Genomic DNA, 26568 nt, shown 5'->3' with positions numbered 1-26568 from the left:
GTTAAAACAAAGACGTGCAGGTCAGTGGCCCCCCAGGGGGAAGCTCCAGAAAGCGGGTTTAGTGAAAACTCAGTTAACTCAGAACAAGTAGTAAACCTCCTAATAGAGGAGTCCTATGGTTTCATTCTCCTAGCAAAACAAAGCCATGGTGCTCTTCTATTAGAGGGTTTACTACTTGTTCTGAGTTAACTGAGTTTTCACTAAACCCGCTTTCTGGAGCACCCCCCAGGACTGGAGTTGAGAACCACTGATCTATAGTCTTATAAGACAACAATGAATTGTAACAAGCATTTGTTAGAATTATAAAAATGGAGTTTCTTTCTCACTAATTTAGCTATTTGGTCTGATAAGAAAGTATACATAAAACATACTTAAATGGGTACCATAACACATGTTACCAGAGAATGACGAATGCCAGCATGTCTCTTCCCTCAGTAAGAGTACTTTACTAATGATTAGGATTAAGTTGAGCTCTGGATGCACTATAAGGAGTGATTGACGGGTCACTCAACCGTAGCACACCTGATGTGTCTCCTGAATTTCTAAAATTCTTTCATTTTCAGAGTTTTAGAACGTATAAAGGTGAACGTAATCATGAATTCACTATATAAGCATAAATATGAGATATTTTTAAAAAGATATTTGAAATTCAGTGTGCTGCTTGGTGAATACGAATACGAAATACCTTATTAATCCTGAGGGAAATTCAAGTGTCGCAACAACACTGTCGGCACACACCAAACACGACCAAGAATAACATAGACCACTAGATGTCGTGTGAACTACGCTGTGATAAGATTGATCAAGTTCTCCCACGTGTGATATTTCATGTAGGGAATAGCCTATTGTATTTTATCTGCAAACCAGCCTTAATAGTATTATGTTACGAGTGCCCTCAGATATTTCAAAGCGATGACATTCAGCTTCTTTTTTTCATGAAACTGAAAGATTTTTTTTTCTTTATTCTTTTTTTCCTTCGAACAATCACTAGACATAAGAGGCAGGGGTATAAAGTCGAGGTTACTAAAAACTAGCGACATTCGCAAGTGATGGGCTTCATAAATATACTGTTTCCCTCAGAAAACGACTTTTGCGGTCCTTTTTTGTGCTGTTTTTTTGGAGTTAATGGATGGTCTACTGTCCCCTATGTAAATTAAACTGAGTACATGGTCTTGATAAATTAACCACCTTATTTTACCGGCCAAGTCATGTCCTTCAAGAATAATGTTTGTCATTCAACATAAATCCAGAATTAAATTATTTGGTCTTGAATGTAAATGCAGTTCTTGTGACCAATCACGAACAGTATCCTGTGAAATGTGTAGCTCCCCTTTCCCCGCCCCACCCCCCCAGACATCTATTTATGCAATATTGCAACATCAGGGTCTTGGGTTTTTGCAAGGCAATCAAGTAGTGTTAGTAAGACTGCGTCAAATAGTCGTAATGTTTGTAAAATTCAGCCCATAAGAGGGAACCTCTAGTGCAGAAATATTTTTCATTAAATATCCCCGGAAAGACATATTATCGCAAACCTCAGTCTGGACACATCTCCAGTAATTAATCGTTGGTTTGACATAACGCCTTCGATTTAACAGGGACATACTCTGGACAAACCAGGTTGTTACCTGCATCTGTCGATATAATCTGCAGTGTGTAGGCTACATTAAGAATCTGACAGAAGACACTATGACAGACAGTGAAACCAGTGCAATCAAGGACAGTCTGACCGTGTCACCAGCGGAGCCGGACGAGACGAAAGATACGGAGAAAAACTTCAACCAGGTTAAGAAGGAGAATGGGGATAGTAAAGGAACAAGCTCTGCGAAAGACCCTGGTGCAGCCGAGAAAGAGTTCGTACACCCAGAAGGCGGCTGGGGTTGGGTTGTCATGTTAGCGTCCATGTGGTGCAATGGATCAGTATTCGGGATCCAGAACGCCTTTGGCATCATGTTCGTTGCCCTTTTGAAGGAGTTCGGTTCCGAACACGACGAAGACTTGAAGTTCAGAACAGGTAGATTCTTCAGCCGAACAGAACTGAATATGATCCCGCTAAATTATTTCTTTAATATAGGCTACACATGACAAGTTACACGATAGTGAGTTGGTCACTATATGCTACAAATTTTCCACTGATGATGAACTATCAGTCATATTTTTTACATATGAGTTTATATTAATACGTTGATAACCATGTCATAATGAGCAACTCTTATAGTGAGCTAAGAGAGCCATGTGCACGATCCCCGTTATAGGCACATGGGGTAACGTCGACGATTCAACGTCCAACGCTCACCATCAACGTGACACCATCGAGTTTACAGTGACACAGATTCCATTTGCCGCTAGTTCTTTGTAATTCATAGAAAGCATACTTTCTGTTTAAATAACAAGCCATTAACTAAAAAACTATATAATGCCTTTAACAGCATCAGATCGGTCAAGTCGTGTAATCAAACTTTTTTTGTCTGCTCATAGTTAGAGCTGTGCGTAAATGTTGGAGGGAAGCAGAGTTATGCACTTGAAATGCTGGTTGGAATAATAAACTACACTGCCTGAGATTCTCTCGAGTCAATCTAACAGTCTAGTCAAGATTTTATAACATGGACCATACTTTATGTAAGTTTAAAGTTGTGCTTCAAAAGACAAAAAGGAGATATCATTCTATTATGCAGATTGCATATCATTTTTTACAGTGTTTTGTAGATCACAAAACACAGGACAAAATACCAAATACCAGACCAGCATGATGTTTTGAATCTTTGCTGGCATTAACTTGAATGCATGTATTGTGGTGCTCTCTGCTTCTCACACTACAGGTTCCAACTTAAGTACTGATGAAGAGCAGAGTGAACTACAACACAAATGTCAGTTTCTCAACCCTCTGCTATCATACTGTTCATGCCTTATTGGATCGTAATGTTCTACATGAGCTAATGTACAGGCCAATGGCCCGTTATAGACAGTTATTTGGTGAACAACTGAGAGATGCCAATACTTTTATGAGATAGATCCTTCCATGGGTGGATGATGGCTGTGATTAAGTTCAGGAGGAGATTGCAGTTCATGACATAACTCTAACATCACTGTGTTGAGAACAGTGGTCGACATGAGGACTGATTCAGCAGAGGGTTGGTCTGGAGCTCTTTGTTGTGGAAAGTCATCGTCACTGGGCTAAGTGGGTTTTGGTTTGTTAATGGTGGTTTGTTTGGTTTGAGGCCTCTGATCTGTTAGACTCTCAAGATCAAAGACATAAAAAAAATGTGTGATAGTGTTTTTTTTTTTCTCCCCAAGCCCCAGGCACTCATGAGCGCTGTCTTTATGTGGGTTTAGTTGATGAAAGCAAAGTTAAATCTACCATGTGTCAGAATAATCACTGCTGTAAAAGATGATCTGTCACTTGTTTACTCTCCATATTGCCATGCCTCTGTGTAAATACAGTAGTTAACACTGTGACGTATTGTTCCAGCGGTGTATTCAGGTGTAAAGTAAATTAAAGCCAACCATATCCGTTGCTGCTTAATACTCTGTTTAATCAAAAGGTGTTGAGCCCTATTTCTGATCTGGGGTGGGACATTGCATCAGCTTGCCTCAAGCACAACTGTCCACTTTTGCGCCCCCCCCCCCCCCCCCCCCCCCCCCCCCCCCACATTAATCTAGTCACAGGGCCACTGATCAAATGCTACAAGTGTGATCCTGAGAACAAGTCTTTTGCAGTGTAGGTGATGGATAATACATTGCTGAACTGTTAATGAAGGAAAAATTTCTTTCTTTAGCTGTGTGACAGTGCATGTTTTTCCTGTGTCTTTTTTGGCCCATCGTAGTGCTAAGATTGCATGTATTTTGTCATGATTAACGAGAATGATGTTTGAACAATTGTCCTTTCAATTTTAGTTCACATTTTAGTTGTGAAGTCTCCGATCTAACCTGTTCAGAATCATTCATACTTCCCAAGAACATTTCAGACTGTAAATCCCTATTAACAGTAATGGTAGTGATAATAATGTTTAGACCCTTGTTGTTTCATGTTAAAGTGTGATGGCTTTAAAATAAGCCAATGTAAGATAATATGTGTTAATGATGTGAAATTCCTGTGACCCTGGAGTTAAAGCCTTGACCGTTTCCTGTGTTGTGGATGGGTTGCAGTCAGACAACAGGAATGTGCCCTTGGTTGTGCCTCCTAAACTGGGAAACACAAAGCGGGTGAGAGGTTTCTCTAACTGAGGAGGATGTAGGGACATCTCACCTAACTTGAGTGGAAGGAAACTGGTACAGGGAGCCTCAACTATTTTCCAGAAATGTATCTGATTACCACCAGCTATTTTTTTATTAACACATTCTGTACATAAACTTCACATAAGGAGGAAAAGCCCATTGCACTGTTTGTGTACAGGGGGTGTCCTCACATTTATTCTAATATCTAAGTAACAACAGAACTCACTAGTTGATTCCAATAAATTCCATATAAATGAGTTAATTTGACCGAAAGAATGCACTCAGCCTTGTAGAACTGTTTTTAGAACACATGTAAATAATGAAGTATTGAGTCCAACTGTGTCAGAGTGGGGGTAGCATGGTGGCGCAGTGGGTAGCGCTGTTGCCTCATAGCAAGAGGGTTTCGGGTCTGGTTCCCGGCCGGGTGGCTAGGGTCCTTTCTGTGTGGAGTTTGCATGTTCTCCCCGTGTCTGCATGGGTATCCTCCCACAGTCCAAAGACATGGGTGAATTGGAGACACTAAATTGCCCTTAGGTATGAATGTGTGTGTGAGTGTGTTTGTTTGTGTGTCTGCCCTGCAATGGACTGGCGACTTGTCCAGGGTGTTTCCCTGCCTTTCGCCCTATGAGCGCTGGGATAGGCTCCAGCACCCCCTGCAACCCTAATCAGGATAAGCGGCTTAGATAATGAGTGAGTGAGTGAGTGTCAGAGTGGTCCTGAAACTGGATACACTTAATTTTAGATCAGTTAAAAATTAGTTTCCTGCATTTATAAATTAAGTATATGGTAAACATATAAGTAGCCATAAATGACTAATTAATTAACTGAAGGTCTTAATTAATAACTGTCTTGATTCTGGCTATTAACTCTTTGGAGTATGGTTTTGTGTTTAAGCCGTTGATAGACTTCAGGTCATGACCCTCTGCTAATCTTGAGGCAACAGACGGGGTTCTTATCACACACTTTTAGTTTCCTCTCTCTACAACCTAGTACAGGTCTGCTGTTTCATAATACATGGGCATTGATCCTTCCTGTTTACAGGTACAGTTTTGATGTATTCAGTATGAGGAGTTGAATCAATCAGATGAGATAGTCCAGACATGACAACAGAAACTCTCAGATAAGGCTTGCAAATTTCAGTTCCATTTGGTTCAGTCTTTCTGGCAAGAACTCTGGTGGGTATGACTGACTAACCATGATAAAGAATCATCTTGTGTGCCTTGATACGGTTTCAGCTATGTGTAAAGTGATCACATTGGTTTAGACAAGCTGTAAAGCATATTTGTTTGACTTGTAAGTGTCTTTCTGCTTTTGAGTAGCTTTTAGAAAGACTGCCTGTTTTCTTGTTTGTTTAGGTCTTTCTCGTTCGTGTAGTTTCTTTGGATTTTTGTTCAGATCTCTTCATAATAAAATAAACACAAATGTTATTTTACAGAAACATTTTACATAAGCATTAAAGGAATCTTAAACAGACTACGTGCTTGTGTTAACATTATATCCAACTTTCCTTTTCTGGCTCACAGATCAGTGGCTCATAAAGAGCTTAAACCCCCCCACCAGCATAGCAAACTAACTATGCATTTGGCCCGTTTGAGCCCCAGTGCAGGTAACAGACAGCTACACCCCCACCCCAATAATTTATATCCTGGCATTTACAATATTGGAAATTAAAATGAAAATCTCCTTGAGTGGCCATGTAATCCAATTAACACTGGCTTTTTCACATATATTCCTCGAGTGAAGCGTTGGGGCATTGTATTTTCTTGGCACTTAAGTTCTGGCCATTCGGTGAGAACAGAATCAAAGCTGCAAGAGGCCTATTCAGCTTGCCCGCTTGGAGGGATAAGTAAATTATTACAAGCTAATCCTGTGATGAAAGCCATGTGAGGACAGTGAAAGGGTTGAGGTCCGGGCTTTTAAAGAAATTTTGTCAGAGGTAGCTGTGTGTCAACTGTCCACACTTTTGGGCGGTCCTGAGTCCATGATTTCAAATTGAATTCTGTGTCCTCATGATGGATGGCGCAGGAGAGCAATGTGACCAATAAATAATGTGTCAATATATTAGGGCACTTTCCCACCAGTATCCTCGGTCTGTCAATCTGCTGTCAGCACTGAACAGAGCCATTTTGCATATATTGCCATTTTGAATAGTTATCACTGCAAAGGACAATGTAATACCCAAAAGAGAGCCGCACAAACTGAATGGGTGAGGAATCAGTGCCTATGTGATTAGGTTGCCTAAATTTCCCAACACTGAAGATGACATCATCTGCTCAGAGAAGTATAGTTCTCTCTGAATTTTCTGCTTGTCCCCTTATGTCACAGTCTTTATGATGGTGGGGAAAAAAGACACATGATTTACGACAGTGAAAATATTCAAAGCTGTAAGTTTAAGACTTTGGGATGTTAGGAATTAAAGAAAGTACTTTTTGTTTGCAGATACGGTAAACAAAATATTTAGTGGCTATTTAGGGTATGAGTAAACATGAGGCTTGTGGGTCATTGTCCCTCATGTTTTGATGAAAGTCTTAGTACACAATGAATGATCAACAGTTGTGGCTCCTCCAGGTACATATTAGGCTGTGCCAAGTGAAATGAAAGGGGAATCCGATTGGTTTTAATCGGCCAATCATTGTGTTATATCTGGAGGTGTGTGTATCACAGAACCACAACCTTTCCTGTGGCCAGGCCCTTCACATGTGCACGCTTTGATTCCTTAGAGCACTACTGGAAGGATGTATTCCTTTGCCTTCTGGCCTTATGTGGAATAAACCCCACAGAGCCGTGACTAACCCGGTCAGGAAGAGATGAGATGGAGCAGATGATGTGCCTTAAAGTTAATGTCACAGAGTCTGTCGGACGAGATCTCTTGAGTGGAAATGCATGGAGTCGACTTTAAACATTTTTCCACAGACCATTTAATTCATAGCTGTGGAAAATTCACTCTACTTAAAAGTTGAAGAATGTAGTATGGGGTTGGTTATGGTTTAGTGAAAAGTTGTTTATCACCGGCAGGTCTAAAGTAGAAGGGAACATTAATAAATGTAAACAAAAGGTGAGACATATCTCACATGGATTCTTGGACAAAATACAAAGAATGCTTTACTGATTGGACTGGCATTTGTGGATGCAGTTTTTGTGCCATTTCCTATTGCCTTTGATTAAATCATTAGGATGCAGGAAAGTTTGGCAAACTGCTTATAAATGTGCACTATAAACAGAAACTGTTGAACACATGGAGTACAACCTAACCAAAGCTGCTTGCCTGTAATTGACTAATGAGGAGGCAGATTGCACATCTGAGTGAAAATGCTGAAATGTCGGCCTTTGGATGGTCTGCTTTGCTGTATTGTTTGAGTTTCCAATGTCTCATATATATTATATGTATATATATGTGTGTGTGTTTGTGTGTTTAATATATATATATATATCTCATATCCCATATATATTCGTGTTGTTCTACAGGAAACATTTATGTGTTTTCGTTTTTTAGTTATCACTCTCCGTGCTGTACCACAAGTCAGGAATAACAGCTATAAACAAAAGACTGTTTCCATCTGGAATAAGTTCTATAAACAAAAGATCGTGCAGCCAAACCATAATAAGCTGTAAGTGACCATGGGACCTGGCTGAGGGCAGTGCTATGGGACATTCTGGAAGGTATCTCTAAGATTTTGATTAGTGCAATAAATATTCTTTATGATGTGATCCTCTCTGTCCCAACTGTATAGTGATTGACAAGATAGATCCTCATCTTATCAGATCGTTATGGGTGCAATTTGAAGAATAAGAAGACGGGGAAAAAATTGGACTGTGGCGCTCTGGTATTGTCAGCATGGCGGCTTTGGTAAATGGATAACAGAGCATTTGATCTAATGTTAGCTTGACACTGTTTTAGGTGAAGGTTGTTGGCAGATAAAACGGCTGAGCAAACAGACAGACAGAGAGCAATGGAACATGTGTGGTAAACAGAAGCAACGTCAGCACCAATTGCGTGGCTTTAGCATCTTGGTTGTCCACATCACCCCATGATTCAGGGAACTTTTTGGGAAATGAAAATTGGCAAATGGCTTGAAAAGAACATCATCCCGTTGCTTGAAAGGGATCAAAGGTCATTGGCAGGGCCTCGCGGCAGTGTGTCATCATGGAAAATGTGGTCTGTCAGTTAGTGTTGTGGAAGCTTATTGAGGACTAACCCTCTCTAACACTAACCCAAATGTAAATACAAACAGGTCTAAGGGGAATTCAACAGGCTGTCTGCCTGTCTCACCCAAGGGCTTCTCTTGGATGTGCATGTGTTTCAACATAGTGAAACTTGTGCAAGTTCTCTACCAAGCACAAATATGCAGAAGGCATTTCGGGGTGGTTTCTTTGAGATATCAGGTTTTTTTTTGTTTATCTGGAAGAGCTGAAATCACCATTAGGGTTCATAGTGTTTTCTGTTGGCAGAGCTCCCTTAAATAAACATTCATTTTGGGCTGCTATCTGGAAAGTGTCCTAGAATTACACTTAAGTGTATAATTAGACTGTTTCTCCTAAGACCATCCGGGATGTACCACCTTGGTTACAGGGATACATGTCAGCTGTCAGAGAATTTAGCAATGTCTGTCTTGTGAAATCTGCCAGTTGTCTCTTCTAACACATTGCAGTGCCGTTCCTTATCTAAACCTCTGCTTTCATTTATCAGTGTTTTTGCATTTGTTGCTCCCCTCTGTTTAAGGATTACAAAATGAGAACAGGTTAATTCTTCAGTTGGACCAAGAGAAATAAAAGCCTCACACAACATTCTTAAGTGCACAGGCAAAGACCTTTTTTTGTTTGTTGGTGTTGTTATTGGGTTTTTTTTTTTGGTTGTTTGTTTTTTGTTTTGTTTTTTTTTCTCACAAAAATGCTTTGCTGTGTTTATCAATAAAAGCAGAGTGAAGAAAAAAAACACTTGGTAATGTTTGTGACCCCCTTTTTTCAAAATAAGGAAGGAGTTAGAGAAGTTCTCCAATCACATAGCGTTCCTCGCCAACCACCCCTTACCCCAAAGCACAAAGTTTAAATTACATGTTTCAAGCACTCAGCGTCATCACACTCACTGAACAAGCCAAACGTATGTTGCATTTCATGTATGCCAGTAGATATGCTACGTTTTCAACACACATATGTACAATATACAGCTCACTTCATGTTAGAGGACACTCCCATCTCTTTCAACGGTGTTTAGCATGTTGTATCACGCCCCTCGAAAGCTCCTATAGCAGAAGCTCTTGTGGAACAATGCATCTCTAACTCTTTCCAGCTGGGATCAGGCTTTGATTGATTTGTGGAATCCTGGTATGAACCTGGTGCTATTACCAGATGTGAAGTAGGGGATTAGGGTCCCTGCGTGAAGCTGAGCAAATTAAGCAGAACCATCTTTCGTTATTAGTATAACTGTTGGTTAGGAACTGCTGTAATGGTATAGCCAGGGCTATTGTTGATATGTGACACAACAGAAGATTGAGGGTGGGAGAAAGTCTAATGCCAATAAAGTTTTGTACAAAAACTCAAAGCCCACCGTTAAGTGTAACACTGAATTAAAAAGTGTAACGTTGTTTTTTTTTTTTTTTTTTTTCTTTCCCTTCCAAGGAATCTGGTCAAATTTCATTCGTGTTACATTTTAAAATGAGTGTTTTTATGATTCGGAAGATACAGGAAATGTGTATCTATTTCTCATTCAGGGCAATTTACGTCCTTCAGCTATTTGTGTTTTCAGGTTACTCCATTTGTCTTGAGACATTTTTCAAAACCGTGTCCCATTTTTGCATACTCAGCAGCAGCTGAGTTTACACCCCTATTTTTTGCTGGAGGAAAAGTATGACTTTAACTCCATAGGCTGCCTGAACACGCTCAGAACAGGCTTGCTACCTCATAACACGTTTACCACCTCATAACTTGCTACCTCATAACAACTTGAACACAGTGCTTGGTATTGTGATTTTGCAGATACTTCCATTCTGCCCCCGTTCTATAACTTGACAATAAAAGTATCCAATATAAAAAAAAAAAAAAATAGTAAAATAAAAAGAAAATAAGTAAGAGCTCTTGTGATGGGGATCTAAATATAGAATCATAAAAATATTGTGGAAGGTCATAATTAGAGATGGCTGCTGGCGGTTAAAACCTGTTGCAGTGGATTATTTCTCCCCTGAGTCTCCGCTGGCCTGAGCTGACTGTCCGGCTTCTCTGAGTCAGGGCAGACAGGGATGTGTGCTTGCTGCAGGAGGGCTCTGGATGCTGTCCAGTTATGTCAGCATAGAGCAGCTTAACCATCCCAGATCAAACCTAAACCCTGCAAACACAGGTGGAAGTCCTGTAGAGAGAGATCAGACAAGTAGGTCCTCCACAAGACTTAGCGAGACACAGGCCATCTTAAAGTATCTCTTAAGTTCAGCAGCAAGATGAACTTCTTTTTTTTTTTTTTTTTCCTTTGGTATGTTGTTTTATTTTATCGCAACTTATTGTTTTGTATTTAGGGATTATATTTGAATTAGAATGTGAGATTGAGATTCTAGATCTTGGGTATGTTCAAAATAAGGACTGATAGGGAAATCTATCCCCGACTGGACCGTTAACCTGTGTTTTGGCAGTTCAGATGAACTCCTGCATATACTTAAGGCTGAAATTCATATGCTTTTGCAGCACAGTTTTCACAAGCTCTCCTGTAAATCATCTAACAGAGGGATCTTTTATGTATTGTTCATTGATCACTGTGCATATGTTTTCATTTTCATAGCGTTACGACCAATGCAGAGGGTGATTTTGGGGCCACTGCAGCTGAATGTTACGTAAGAGTGATATGTTTGAGCATGATTTTTTTTTTCTTATCAGTGTCCCTTGCTTTTCTGGTATTGTTTAGTACATGTTACCAGATGCTGTCTGTTGGTCTCTGTATATTAGTGCTGTTGCACAGATTACCATGCAACCTAATTTACATACTGAGAATGTTTCGGTTTCAAGTGTGTCCCAGAACATCAAAGTTACTGTTTGTATGTGCAAAGAGGGGAGAAAGATGTTGTGTGAAAGAACTTCACAAGAGTTGTCCTCAACCTGCAGCACGGGCCTGATGTAGTACAGGTTGCACAAAGTTGTCCAGACCTGTTCCCGAGTGGTTGCCAACAGCTCCATTTTTAATATATTAAGTAACATTTGAAGACTAGTAAGGTGTGTTCCCCAAATATTCTGCTGAGTTTAGTGGATGTTAATTAACAAATACATGTTCAAAGAAAGCCTGAAAGCAGAAACAACACTGATCAAGTCATCAGGTTACCTGCACCCCTCAGTCTGCAACAATTATGTTGAGCCCAAGCCTTGTTAGAATACATACATTGCTAAATCCTGCTGCTCTATGATTTCATGATAAAGCTATTCAGTAAATGTAAAAGTTTTCATCTGGTGCTAAAACTGGAAACATTAGTGATTGGTACATTAAAAATAATCAGGCTGAGTTGCGTGCCATTGTATTCGCACATATCGACGCTTTAATCAGAATTTTGTGAAACTGATCTGAAGTGTATTCTAAGTGTTTTCATTGCGCGCTCATTATGAAGATACTTTGGAAGTGAGTTGTTTGTATAAAAATAGATTTATGGAGCCATGAGCACTAAGGTGTTAACTGCATTGTTACACAGGAGACAGAGGGGTATGGGAGCTTTTGCTTCCTGCCACGCTGAAAAATTCCAATTTTACAAAAGTGTAGGAAAAAGAAAATGTTAATTAATTTCTTAATTAATGGTAATTATTGGTAATTATTTCTTAATACATGGCATCCACTCTGGTGTTCAGCTGCTTCCTCCCTCATCCATTTAGGCACTTGTAGAAAAGTACATCTATTTGAGGAATATCAGGAACTTCGTTGACAGGTTGCACTGCGCATGGATCTTCAGAGTACACGAAGGACCACTTGTTTTTCCCACTCCCCAATCTCCAGATTCCGCTGACAAAACGAATATGAATATCTTTATTGTCATCGTACATGTACAGTGAGATTCGGCGTGCAGTATCAAGCTACATCGAGGAAATTAAATATAAATGTAAAATCTAAAGTATAGAAAAATAAAATATAAATTTAAAGTAAAAAAAGGATAAATAGGCATGTGAAAAGAAGTAAGGCATTGTTTGTATCGTGTGTGTGCCTGGGGCTCTGGATGTGAAACTGAGCGTAGATCATTGTATGTGTATGGAGCTGTGATTTTAAAGTGGCAGTGCAGTCACTAGGCAGTTTTGTGTAAAAACATTAGCAGCCATGCAGTATATTGTAAGCAGTTTAGCGCAAACATGTCAGTACAGCCCAGGTAAGGTAGCAGGTTCACATGATTAGGTTGACATATGCATACACGTATTCATATATAATATAATCTTATAGTCCTGTAATCTGAGGTGTCTTGGCAGATTGGTTTGGGAGTTTTGTTGCTCTGGGCTAGAAACTGTTCCTTAGTCTGGTGGTGCGGGCTCCGGTGCACCTTCAGCGCCGTCCGGAGGGCAGGAGAGCGAAAAGGAGGTGACGGGGGTGTATGGGGTCGTTGCAGATGGTCATGGCTCTACGGAGACAGCAGAAGCTGAAGATAGCTTCGAGAGTTGACAGCTGAGCTCCAAAACTCTCTGGGTACAGCTGATGACCCGCTGCAGAGATTTTCGAGCTAGTGTACCATGTTGAGATGCAACGCATCGTGATGCTCTCAATGCTACAGTGATAGAAGGTTACAAGTGGATCTTTGCTAAGGTTTACTTTCTTTAGCGATGTTAGAAAGTAGAGCCACTGTTGTGCCTTCTTTAACAGCGCTGTGGTATTTGGAGTCCATGATACATCCTCCAACACGTGGACACCCAGGAACTCAAAGCCTGGCACTCTTTCCACCATGTGTCCATTGATAGAGTTGAGCGTCTCTACCACCGCCTTTCCTGAAGTCCATGATAAGCTCGTTGGTCTTACTGGTGTTAAGAGATAAGTTGTCGTCTGAGCACCACCTCGGCAGGTGCTGGACTTCCCTTCTGTAGGCTTATGAGGTACTTAGCTTAACCTGATTGATGCAGTAATTATAATTCACTTTGGTTTAAAAGCGTCTGCAAAAAAACAAATTGTAAATTGTAGGCAGACTCATCGTTATCTGAGACAACACTGAGACAACAAACGAAAACACTTATATTCTTATAATATTGGACCAGCGCACTTTCATATTCAGAGTGAGGACTTATGAGGAAAACTTGTATTAGGTATTAGTATCACTCGCAACTGTCAGTCTTCACTGCTCAAATGTTACCCTGAAAAGCTTCACCTCACAGTGGTGAAGAGTGAGTTACTTACACTGTAACATCTGACTGAACAGAAGACACCATTTGTTTCAACACATATTTAATGAAAAATGCCTCTAGATTGTCTGAGTGGAAGTTGACAACAGATATGGCCACTGCCTGAAATTTAACGTTAATTCATTTAGGAAGGAGGCATATTCAAAGTCATCCATCAGCGATCTTTCAAGGTTAGTTGCATCAGTGAGTAGGCCAACACAATAATCTGTGAGTGTAATCAGGCATAAGAGTAACTCTAAATTATAGTGGTTATACCTGATAGTCATTCAGTCTCTGAAAAACTGTACTTCCCGCAAAGTTTTATTCCTGACCCATTCTTTACAGTGCTTAGAAAAGTAAAAGTTCAACTAAGCATAGTATGAAATGCTTCACCATGTCTCTCTGTTTACTGTGCCCTGATGAATAACCAATTTAGCAAGTAATTACTGAGCAAAAAGTTTTGTTTGTTCAGAATTTTGTTCACAGTGCCAACTACCATCTTAAATGGCCTTTTCAGGGGTGAACTTTGTATAGTGAAACTCAAATGGCTGGCCACACAAGGCTACCAGCTATATGGCTCATTGTTACTAGGCATCAGATTAATGTTTAGAAATTTTTAGCAGTTAAAACAAAACAAAGAAAAAATTATCCAGAAACTCTGCTGTTCTTTTTTTTTTTTTTTTTTTCAAATCAGCACATTCCAAAGAACTGTACCAGTATTTGAAAGCTGTCAGATTGGAACCGTTTTGAGATCCTAAGACTGTTTACACCTAACATGCCATCCAGTTTTGGTTCCTTTGCACTAATGTTGTTGGCAAGTTCATTTTCGGGAGGTTAGTCTCTCGCAGCTGAGGTCTACATTTGAGTTTGATTTGATTATTTGAGCCAGTGAGTTTTGCCCGAATGGAAGGTTGTTGAGTTCATAAAGGGGGACTTGAGGTTGTGACATGAACTCTGTGGATGAGAGATTAAGGACTTGAATTTTAGCTTGCACTGTCGTTCACACCATAGCCTTGGGCACTGAGGGATTCTTAGACACATGCCACCTGTAATGAAAGTATATCAAAGTTAAATTTTCTCTTTGGAAAACCCTTCCTGTCTGAAGCATTTTTCTCAAAACATTTACATGAAAAGTAATAAAAAAAAACCCCCCAAATATTTGATGGTATTATCTCACTGTCGTATTTCTGAGGCCTTATTTTGTCTCAGCCACACCAGAGAAGGTTTTGCCTTGACAACTGATTTTTCAGAAAAGTTCAGGTCACATAAAGGTATTTCAATATGACAGACATGTGCTCTTTTTCAGTAAGCTGACCGGTGACTTCATTGGTTTATCACTTATCACTGCTCTCTCACTTATACTGCACTGCAGTTGTTTCTTTTCTCAAACCCTTTCTACAGTTTCTCTTTTTCCCCTCTGTCACAGACAGGTCAGAGTAGACTGACTCCGAACAGTTTGACATAAAATTATGACCTACAACACAGGCAGTACTCCTACACTTGGAATGTCACAGAAAGAATAAGGAGTGTGGTCCAGGTCCAGACATAAACAGAGCTGTCATATGGGGAAAAAAAAAATCAGAAATGACTGAAAAGAGGGAACCTGTCTTACTTTTTCCTCTGTGTACTGGAAGCTGAAGCAGAACTTTGTTATGGAGGATATGACAAATGGTTAACGCCAAAAGGAACCCTGTTCTTGCCTAACCAGTCCATACTTCTTCTTGTGTGGAAACTTGTGTGTGACAGAAAAGCTGAGTATGCACTTGACAGACTTTGCATTCCTCTACAGTTTCCATGTGTAACATTTGCACTACTGTTTTCCCTGACGCGACTGTTTCTCAGTCTGTCATGTGTTCTTTTGTCAATCTCTGACCCTTGCTCCATTACTGAGGAGCTGTGTGTCATCTGTCTGAGTTGGCACTTTTTTTCTTTTTTTTTTTTTTACTTGCTTGGTTTCATTAATGCACGTGTTATAGCGTGCTGAAAGGCAAATCGTGACAGCTAGTTGATTTTTAGCTTATTGGCTTTTGAGGATGTGTCAGGTAAATTTACAGTTCATGAGATCAATTTGATTTCTTGGGAGGAAAATGAAGAAGGGGTTGTGTGGATAAGGAAAATCTTGATATCATGTTAAACTTCCTGTTTCGTTCAAAAGTAATACCAGACTTGGCCCTATAAAATAACTTCAGTTTTTATGTTATAATCACTTGATTTCTATCTCAGTTCATTAATTCTCTTCCTGTAGGTCTGTCTTGTTTTCTTGTCAGTGGTTTGCTGACTGAACATAAAATTTTGTATGATTAGTGTCTACCCATTATCAGTTAGTTATCAGTGTCTGATGTCCTGATCACACATACACAGACTTACCACAGCTACAATTGTTTTGAAAGATGTGTTATCTCTTATGTCTAATCATTTGTGGTTAAAGTGTCCTGTCACTATCTGTTCTTAACCAGTAGAAATCAATGAGAAATTACAACACAATAGGACTGTAGGTAATGTTTGTAAAACCAGTGGATGCAGATTTAATTAGCCAATATCACTGTCTATACCTCTGACAGGAATAACAACATCTCCATTGTTTCGTCCCTGAAAGGCTTGGTGCAAAATACATGACAGGAGGATATTAAATGAATCATTCATCTTGAGTAAATAAAAAGAAAAAAAAGAAAAGAAAAACACAACCTGACCAAATGCTTCTCTGAGTGACCAGAGATTTATCTGATATGTTTACTTTGTGTAGTGTTTCTGTTTTCCTAGATTGAAGTTTCAGGGTAATGGTGTATAATGTAACATGGTCTTTTTTACTCTCTCTCTATGTGCATGTGTGTGTGTACGTATGTGTGTGTGTGTGTGTGTGTGTGTGTGTGTGTGTCTGTGTAGCCTGGGTGGGCTCCCTCTCCATGGGGATGATTTTCTTCTGTTCACCCATCGTGAGTGTCTTCACAGACCTGCTTGGCTGCCGGATCACAGCTGTGGGAGGGGCCGCTGTGGGACTTGTGGGGTTACTGGCCAGCTCCTTTGTGACGTAAGCTGTCCTTGTTTTCCTCATGTCTGTGGTAGTCCTACTGTCCTCCAGGTGAAGGTGTGTTCATGCTTGTGCATTATCCTCTAGTCTAACAGTGTTTGGTGAGAACCAAGATCTTACTCTGCTCTCAGTATCACAAATCTCTTTTGGCTATAAATACAGATTTAATCCAATCCTCTTTTCAGCTGCCATCATTTATTATGCATTTATTATATTTATATAAGTAATATATTTATATAATTTATATATAATTTATATAAGTAATATATTTAATGTAACATATAAAACCAAATGCGTGAGTCTGAGTCATGTGAAAATGGGGTAAAATTGCTGGTGTAGAATGTGTCTGTGCATTAAGTTAAGTCCATTTTGATCTTGTCATTATAATTATAATTATAATTTTACATTTGTTTACCTTATCCTTGCATTCCTTCTTTAATATGGCAGTTGTGGCTTTTTTTTTTATTGAGCTCACGTCAAATCAAGCTCATGCTTAAGTCCTCCAGTGCCCTCCTGCACATTCAGTCAGACTCGTTTAGTCTGGATTACGTTGACTTAAATGGTAACCCACTGCAATATTGCTCTTTCTGCCCATAAGGTAATTCACATGGAGGTAAATGCAGACATTTGATTACACCCAAAAGATCATTTAAGGGGTGTGTATCCATGAGTCAAACAGCCTTCTAGTCATTAGACATAGACAGAGAAATTTCACATTACAACCTTAGTTTATGGAGAAGCACCTTGAGTTGCGGAGAAGGAGACTAATCAATCTTTTCCAGGGTAACTGAAACCTAAAATTTCTAGTCTCTCTCCTCTCTTTTCACACAGGTCTCTGGAGCTCATGTACTTCACCTATGGCATTGTGTTCGCCTGCGGCTGTTCCTTCGCCTACCAGCCCAGCCTGGTGATTCTGGGACACTACTTCAAGAAACGTCTGGGTTTGGTAAATGGCATCGTGACAGCTGGCAGCAGCGTGTTCACGGTCACTCTGCCGTTTATGCTTTCGGGCCTCTTGGAGAAGGTGGGGCGTCAAAACACCATGCGTGTCCTCTGCATTTTCATGTTTATCCTTTTGCTGGCCGGCTTCACATACAAGCCCCTGATGCCCAAATCAGCCAGCAGCAGCAGCAAGTCTGGAGGCCAATGCGTGGCCTTGAAGAGGGTTTTCAACGTTAACATCTGGAAGTCCCTGGGCTACCGGATCTGGGCTTTCGGCATCCCAGCTGCTCTTTACGGATACTTTGTGCCTTATGTCCACCTGGTGAGGTTTTTTTTTTTTTTTTTCTTTTTGATTGTTTCCTAGGATGCATTATTTTGTCTGGCGGCGCTGTGGGACCTGTTAACTACATGGGTCTTTATTTTGAAAATGCGTCTGTGTGTGAAATGTCCGCAGTGTCATGTAAAATCAACATGAGCTGGGTGTTTTGTTTTCAAAGGAATGGCAGGGTCGTATGAAGGCTTACTGCAGCAAGGGGGACAGGCAGGGAATGAGACAGCAAAACAGCATGCTGCCCTTAATCTATTTTCCATAGGCTGTAAGTCAGCTGTGGATAAGTGATGTAACAGCCCTCAGTGCAGGAAGGAGTGTTAGAGTGCAGTATGCCAAGAGCTTAATAAACACAAAGACTAAACTAGTGTTAAGGGGTAGAGGAACTTACAGGCAGACAGGCATTACCTTATCTTACATTTGTAGCATTCACAACTAGTTTGAAAATAATGCCAACTGGTTGATGTTCCATTGAATTTTAAACATTTTCTGTTGAGTATTGAAGTGTGCCTTTTACTGAATGAAATAACTTATGGTTTTCTTTCTCAGTTATGAGGCTCAAAGTTCAGGGAGTACAAAGTCTGCACCTCCGAGGACCTTACAGCGGGAGTAGCTTGCCCTCTGTTACTCTTACAGTTACTCCTCTGTGCTGTGCTCAACTACTGGGTTTAAGAGAGATAGTGTAAACAAATTATGCACAAAGCAGGAGTTTTTAAATAGCCAAAGGAATCTAAAGTATTCCTGATGGTTTTTTGCTGTATATGACTGACTAGAAACAATTGTGTGGTTTTGTACACAGTGCTTGCTTCTGAACCAAACAATACACAGCTCTGTTTCTCAGGAAGGATAGGGTTTATGTTATAACTGTTATCTATGATGAGCTGATTGCATGTAACATTGAATCAGTATATGTAAGGAATGTCGAGGAGTAGAATTTCTGAAAAGTGCCACCAAATCCATAATGCTAAAGAGCAGCTCCTTCATACACTGGTATGTAGTCAATACTTGTTTTTGATGGCCTACAGAATGTAAGTAAATAAAACCAGCAGGGTTTGATCTGAGGGGAAAAGGTCCAGTTTCTACCACAGCTCACAAATGTAAACATAGACTGTATTATTGTAGTATTTCATACTATTTGCAAGAGGGAATATAGCACTTATTTTTATGGGTCACGTTTCGTGCATGGAGTTAAATGCACAGAATTGTAGCGTAAACCGTTTTTGGGGGGAGCTGACAAAAGGCTGGTCCTGTTGTGAGAGTTATGGAGGTCTTTGCTTATTTGGACGTGTTGACTTTGTTATTGAAGGGAGGTCACCGTCTCCTGAGGGTTTCGAACAGTGTTTTCCCTTCCCCTGTGTCACTAAGTCACTGCTACGCCTGGAGGGGCAACTCACAGCCCGCCTTCTGTCTATATTGTCTTGCTGTGAAACTGAACCACAGGAGTAAGATGGTGTTGTTGAACTTTTTGTGGGAGGGTAACCCTCATCTTCCCAGGGTATTTAAACATTCAGAGCAGTGGGTCTGCTGTTTTTCTTTCTTTCTTTCTTTTTTTTTTTTATTTCACTGGTTCTGCTGTAGAGCGGTGCCTGGACGTGATAGGATGTTCTTGTATTCCTCATCAGGCCTCTCTTATCAGCTTCAGACTGTAAGTGTCAAAAGTTTAGCAAGATCCCTTGCCCTTTTCCCTATCCACACCATAGATATCAGAGTTTTAGAAAGTATTATTCATGCGTGCTCTTGAAATTGTTTCGTAAGTCAGAGTGTTTAAAAGAAAACGAAATTCCTCAGCGTTACTAAATGTAGTCTAATTCGTAACTCTCCAGGACTTTGTTTCTTCTTTCCAGAACAGAGTTGGTAGGTGGTCAATTAGCAAACTAGTTATCACAGCAAATTGGAGTGAGTCTGTATCTCTGGAACTGTACTGTTATTGGTTGTGTGTGAGAGAGCTTGGGAAAGCTTACACGTGCTTCATTAAGGATTTATCTGAAAACGCAGTAGAAATGCACTGTCATAGATAGAGTTTTTTTGCTTGAGTTTGTGTGTTTTGGATGTGCTTTTGTTAGTACACCCAAGGCCATGAGGCAGCCTTCACATGGTGAAGTTCACATGCCAGAATACGTGACCACAGACAGACTCGCTCAAGGTCTCTTCATGGTCATTTAAAGGTACTAGTGCCCAGGTTAGCTGGCACACCATTTGCAGACAGTTCCCTGTATCCTGACGTAAACTGTGTGATAGAAGTATCCAGCTAGGGCATCAGAGGATGTGCTTTCTCCTGAAATATTGAGATATGACATAATTTTGAAGCTTTTTGAATACAAACTGATGCACAACGCTAATATACAAGATGTTAAAGCTCTGTGGCTGCCTCACTGAGAAAGTGAATCATTAGCGTGCAAAAAAATCTTTGGCCCAAAGACAGAAACATTAGTGTCAAATGTGCTTTTCTCTAATGTGATGGGATAACCAAAGGATTGACTAAAACCTAGTGAACCTGGGCAGCTCATCAGTAGGCTCTTGTGCTCCAAAGAGTAAACCGTTGCCCACGTCGTGTTCCCATACTTCGAACAATCTGTTAAGATGAGCTAACTGTTTGGTATCCTGGTGCAGCATAGTGTGGAACTGGTTTCATTTCAGGATAAGATTTCCCTTGAACTTATATATTTATAGCTTACAGTCAATCTAGAGGTCTTTTGTGCTTTTTTTTTTTTTTTTGGAAAATTCAAAGAAAATTCAAGGACCCACTCAGACTCCACAGATCAACAACTCGGCCGACTATTATTCTGCAGTAGTTTTGCAGTAGTTCTGTGATGTAAAAAATCAGTCGTGATTCTGTCTAAAGGTAGTGAGCCAAATTCAAGTCACCACCAACACTTGTGGAACTGTTTTGACAAAAAAAAACGGTCCTGACCTGGACAAAAGGCTACAAAGGTTCATTCAATTATGCTGAACCACCTCTTCAACTGCAGTTGTTTTGCACTGGATAGAGGAAGTAAGGTGATGTCGGCAGCTGTTCATACTGTGTGCGATGGTCTGAGAGGCCGAGCATGTGACAGGTTTCAATTCTCACAAAGAGAACACACTCCTGGAGTCAGTCTCAACATGTGCTGACATTCACAGGAACCGTATTCAACAAATCACGTGCCAATAGACCCTCTATCAGCATCTGCTGAAGCCTGCAATTTTTATCTAACTGGTATTGTTGTTTTTTTTGTGCATACGTGTGTGTGTGTGTGTGTGTGTGTCGAAGTCCAGCCTTTATAACTTTAGTACTGTCACAGATTGCAATGAAAATCTGGAGAGTTACTTTTTAAACTGAGAGGTTTATTCACTAATGATGTCATAACGTCTCCCGAGATGGTGGACTGAGCCTTATTTTCAATCATTGCGCCAATTTTCCTTGTAATATTTGGAACAGATGCATAAAATTTTTCGAGCAGGGTCAGACTTTTCGGTTTACCGTGTACAGCCTGGCACAGAAGTGTGATAGCAGTTCAGTGGAAGACCTCTGCCCTTTGACCATGTACTAAACAGAGGTACTCTTTATGACCCTTACGATCAACCTTATCATGTGTATATCTGAAGATAGTTTTCTCATTGTCACTTCCACTGGGCAGAAGCACAAATGAATAAGTGCAACGTACAGTTAATTAGCTTTTATCAGCTTGAGAGATTTTGAGTTCATTTAGCTTTTTTTCTTGGGCGTCAGTGGAAAGGAGTGAATGAGAATAGAGGCTCTTTGACTGTGTGAGTGTACTGGAAGGATGTGAAGTCCTTGGGGACATGCCCCTGGCAGGGGTCCAGGTATGAGGGCTGCCTCATTCCTCAATTCTCAGATTGGTGCTCCGGGGTAGGAGGAACCAGCGGCAAACTTCACTGCAGCCATCTGGTCTGCGTTTTTCACCCCCCCCCCCCCCCCCCCTTTTTTTTTTTTTCGCTCAACAGACACCTCAGATATGCAGGCTTTGTGAGCGTGTGGATAATATCTTTTGGTTTGCTTGTAAATGGACCCCAGTGGGAGGTTTAGAGGCGCAACAGTAAATGTGAATTATGATCATTTGGAAATTCGGCGGATGGGGGTGGTGTTTTGTCTCCTCCCCCCCACGTTATCCACCCACTTATCCGCCTTCGGTCATACAACGAACAGGCAGGGAGAGGGGCATCCAGCCGCCAATGAGGCTTTTTCTTGGAAAAAAAAAATGGAACAGACCGTAAATGCCCCCAAAACAGGCCCCATTATATCAACGCTGCTCTGCTAAACCATAGCTGCACATAATCCCTAACCCTCCATATTCTGTACTGCACAAACATTCTCAATAGCAAACACATATTAGACAATAATCTTATATTATGTGAGGTTGCATTTCGTTGATACTTTGTCAAACTGCTAAGTTATCAAAATTGAAATAAACTGCCAAATACACAGGCTTCTGTGTGTCTAGTGTTTTTCTCCCAGATATGTATTCAGTCTATGAATTCTTTGCCTTGTATTGTAGACCCTTACAGAAATATGGCAGTGATATGCGTGTTTGTATCTTGCCTCAGATGAAACATGTGGAAGAGCGGTTTGGAGTAGATGCCAACAAAGAGGTGCTCCTAATGTGTATTGGCATCACATCTGGAGTTGGGCGTCTGATTTTCGGCAGAGTAGCAGACTATGTTCCTGGAGTCAATAAAGTTTTCTTGCAGGTGAGACAGAATCTCACAAACTTACAAAACTTAGCCCATACAATATTATTCCTTAATAAATTCCTGTGATAGCCGGTATTTAGTTTATTAGTACAATCCAAAACAATATTTAATGGTCCTATTTTTTATCCTGTCTTTATCCTGTTTGCAGGTGTCATCTTTCCTGGTCATCGGTCTGATGTCAATGATGATTCCTCTGTGCAATATCTTTGGTGGTCTGGTGGCTGTGTGTCTCCTCATGGGTCTGTTTGATGGCTGCTTCATCTGCATCATGGCGCCTATTGCTTTTGAACTGGTGGGGTCTCAGAACGTGTCTCAGGCCATTGGTTTCCTGCTTGGCATGATGTCTGTGCCAATGACTGTAGGGCCCCCAATTGCAGGTACACTATTAGAGAATGTGTTACTTACTCTCATACTGCCACCTTTTGGCTTTAATCAGACATTGCATTTTTTTTTCAAGATTTTTATCAGTGTGAGACAGTTTCATGAATATGCAATACAGAGACATTTTATGTTTGTGTAGGTGCAACTCTCTCTCTCTCTCTCTCTCTCTCTCTCTCACATGCACACACTCACACACACACACACACAAACACACACAAACATCAGTCACCCTCCTATGCAGATGTCCTTGAACCATTACATGCGGACAGTAGACATGGTTTTTTGAAATTACATAGACATTTCTATCTAGTCAGTCAAAATGTGAGCCATTGTAATGACATACTGAGACTGGAATCATTTGTTCAACAGCATTTGTCTGTATACTCATGAGAGGCATCTATTTTTCTTTTTATCTGACCCTAATCGGGTGTTGTCACTTTAATTTAAATTTGAATAGGTGGAAAGGGGAAAAGACTGTTTGTTTAATTAAACTGTAAAGTATCACACATTCCCAGGTCAGAAAAATACAGAGTTGTTCGTTTGTTGTAAAAGAAAAGTATCTATTATTGTTTTGAATGCTCCCTCATAGCCAAGCTGTGTGAGTGTTCGATGACCTTGTGAACAAAGCAGAGCTGCCTCCAAATTACTGACACCAGCACTAAGCAGTGAAAATAATAACGATACTCAATACATCACAGCGATGCACTAACATGCTCAGCAAGGTCCAGTGTGCTCTGCTTTCTAAATATAGAGGACTGAATCGATACCTCTGATAAATTCATTGCTTTTTACCTTTCTTTTCCCTATTAAGGCTTTCTAAGGGATAGGCTTGGCAGCTACGATGTGGCATTCTACCTAGCGGGCATTCCTCCAATGATCGGAGGGGCAGTTCTGTGCCTCATTCCCTGGGTTGAAGCCCGGCGCAAAAGGATAGAGATGGAGGCTGCCAAAGACACCACCGAGAAGATGCTGGAACATAAGGGAAGCAATGAAGGGCCAGCAGAAAGTGCCTCACATCCTGAGTCTGTTATTTGATTATTACAATCATATTTATGAAATACACACACAAACACACACTAACACATACACGCAGGCATGCAACATGACAAACACATGCAAGCGGGCATTGAAGTATTTTGAAGAAATAGCCTTTTTTTTTAATCAAGTATGCGTGGGAATATATGTTCAGATGAACATCTGAACAATGTTTTTAAAGCTTTTGTAAGTAAATAAGGAAAGTGTTATGTCTGTGAAATTCATAGATATATTGAATACACAGGTATATGAATGTGATATTTAAGAGCTATGCATTGTCATGCTGTTGTCCATACAATACCCTTGAGTTAAATGGAGATAAGGAAAACTTGAATATGAGGAAAAAGCATTTTTAATAAGGGAAAATGAATGTTTTAATAGGGTGTTTTCATGAGGCCACAAGCACATACTTTTGGGAGAATCTATGTTAATGGCTGAAGGGCACCATCTTTAGAACAGTATAATTGTAAAAAAAAATTACAAAAATAGAGCACACATTATTCCCAGCCTGAGGAATGTGTTTCTGAATTTCAGCCTTTAATTGCGATTTGAGTGTTCTTTTTATGTTTAGTATTACTAACTTTTAATTAACTGCAGTTATATGAATATGTCCTTAGTCCCCAAAATGACAACACACATGTAGGACAAACGGATCATGCAATAACACAGGATTTCAATCTGATATGCAGTACCGTTGTTTTATGAGCAGCCTTGATTTTTGTAGACAAAAATGTATTATTATAATTTTTGAGGGTGTGAATAAGTCCACGGCGCATGTTGTAACCCCCACAAGCAATATCTAAATATCCCAAATTTGTAGGTGCCCAAATATGTAAACAAGTCTTGAGAGTAAAGTGATAACTCATCAGGATCACATTACTATTTGTATTTATAAATGTCTACCTGGTGACATGTTTGTTCAGGGTTGTTTACAGTAGCAATAATGTGGTATTTATGAGGGTGTTTAAAGCTCTTACAAAAGGAAGTCTTAAAAAGCATAATCTGGGGACAGCTCTAAGCACAATTCTACAGAAACAAGGGAGACTTCCCATATAACATGAAATAGTATAGTTTTGTTGTTTTCTGCTGTGAGACTTGAGAGATTTGTCATCCTGTTGCTTTCCACAGTGCCTGGGAATATCTTGTGTTTTGAGCCAAAGCTGTACACAACATTGTGAATAGTACAGTATGTTTCCCCTGTGCAACATTAACATTAATTTGTTGAGAGTTATGGGTAGAACGAAATTATTGAAATACGTTACATGAATTTCAATATGGAGATGTTTTCAGGGGCCAGACCAGGTCACTACTTAAGTGACCATTTAAAAACTGATGTGGTCATTCATCATTTGCTGAATCAGCAGTTCGTGGGTTAGAGGCTTAGGGGGCTTTTGGTGAGTTGGACGTTTCTTTTTGAAATGACAGTTCACAAAGCCTTTAACTTTGAAGCAAGAGCAATTGAAAAAAAAAAAAATCATTTTAGCATGTCACTTCTTAGTAATCATTTAAATAACCCATTTAGTCGTCACATCCTAGATATTCTTTTCCATATTTTGGAATATTTATTTATCTCTATATCTATCTAATGTTTACCTAATACTCATGTGTCTTGGATTAAGGACTTAGCTGGACACTTGATGTTTTCTGCAGATGATGATTTAGGTACACGATTCACAAAATTCTACCGCTTTCTTTAGGTGATAAAATGCATTTAAAGATTCATTTATTTGATATTGCTCAACAGGTGTATTGTGTTTATTAAGCATGGTTTATCATTAAATCTACCTCAATTGACATAATTGATGGGACAATGACTAAGCAACAGAGAAGCTCTGTTGTGTCACATATATTCATTGCACTCTCAATCTCAGCCACACAGGATGTTTGCAGCACCTTCGCTTTATTTCCCAATAGATTTTGAATTTAAAAAGTCAGTACCTTTAGGAGATTTAGAACGATATTTTTAAAGTATTATTTCTCATTTGAAAAAACCAAAAAAACATATATAGTCTTGTGAAATGCCATCCAGAAACCAAAATACCAGTTAAAACATTTGAATAAGAGGTGGACTAAAGATTATTTATCTCTACAGAGATAAATACATGCAAATGACAAAATTATTTTGTTTATGCAAGTATGTTGTTTATGCAAATATATTTAGTTTATAATTTTTCCTTTTAAAAAATGGAAACAGTGTAGTCAGTCTATTTTTAAAATAAATACAAACCCCTCTAGAGTGGGATAATAGTCCTTAGCATTGAAGTTTCAGTTTGTGTGTTTTGCTCATTCGTTTCAAATTGAGTTCTCAAAACACTGCATTTATAGAAGTTTATTTTTTGTGATTCTGTGGAATGCTACAGCTCGCTCTATCTATTCTTTTAAATTGTGCTATGTAGTAGTTATAGAAACTTTATAAAAACCAATGCAAGAATTATCTCTTTCACTAAGTGCCAAAAAAAGTCCATGCTTCCATCTGTTTGTGCTGATATTGTATTAAAGAGCTTCACTTTGGAGATAATCTGAAGGCATTGCAACTCTTTGAAGGCTTATATATGCTATCATTGTTTATGATTTCTTTAATTTACGAATACCTTCCACCACTGGATGCATTTTGGGTTGGATGCAACCAGATATT

At 39.7% G+C, this 26568-nt stretch overlaps 1 protein-coding gene across 1 annotated transcript; it reads left to right on the top strand.

The window, feature by feature from the left end:
• The first annotated feature begins 1404 nt into the window (after positions 1–1404).
• slc16a10 (solute carrier family 16 member 10) lies at positions 1405–26446 on the top strand. Its single transcript, XM_030771131.1, has 6 exons — positions 1405–2011; positions 16411–16555; positions 17387–17819; positions 22371–22514; positions 22666–22894; positions 23710–26446. The coding sequence occupies exons 1-6, from the start codon at positions 1687–1689 to the stop codon at positions 23931–23933; spliced, it is 1500 nt and encodes a 499-aa protein (XP_030626991.1). The 5' UTR covers positions 1405–1686; the 3' UTR covers positions 23934–26446.
• The last annotated feature ends 122 nt before the right edge of the window (positions 26447–26568 follow it).

The sequence above is a fragment of the Chanos chanos genome, chromosome 4 (genome assembly GCF_902362185.1).
Source record: "Chanos chanos chromosome 4, fChaCha1.1, whole genome shotgun sequence".
NCBI classification, from domain to species: domain Eukaryota; kingdom Metazoa; phylum Chordata; class Actinopteri; order Gonorynchiformes; family Chanidae; genus Chanos; species Chanos chanos.
The sequence above is the reverse complement of the archived record's forward strand: the minus strand, read 5'-3'. Positions and strand labels throughout refer to the sequence as shown.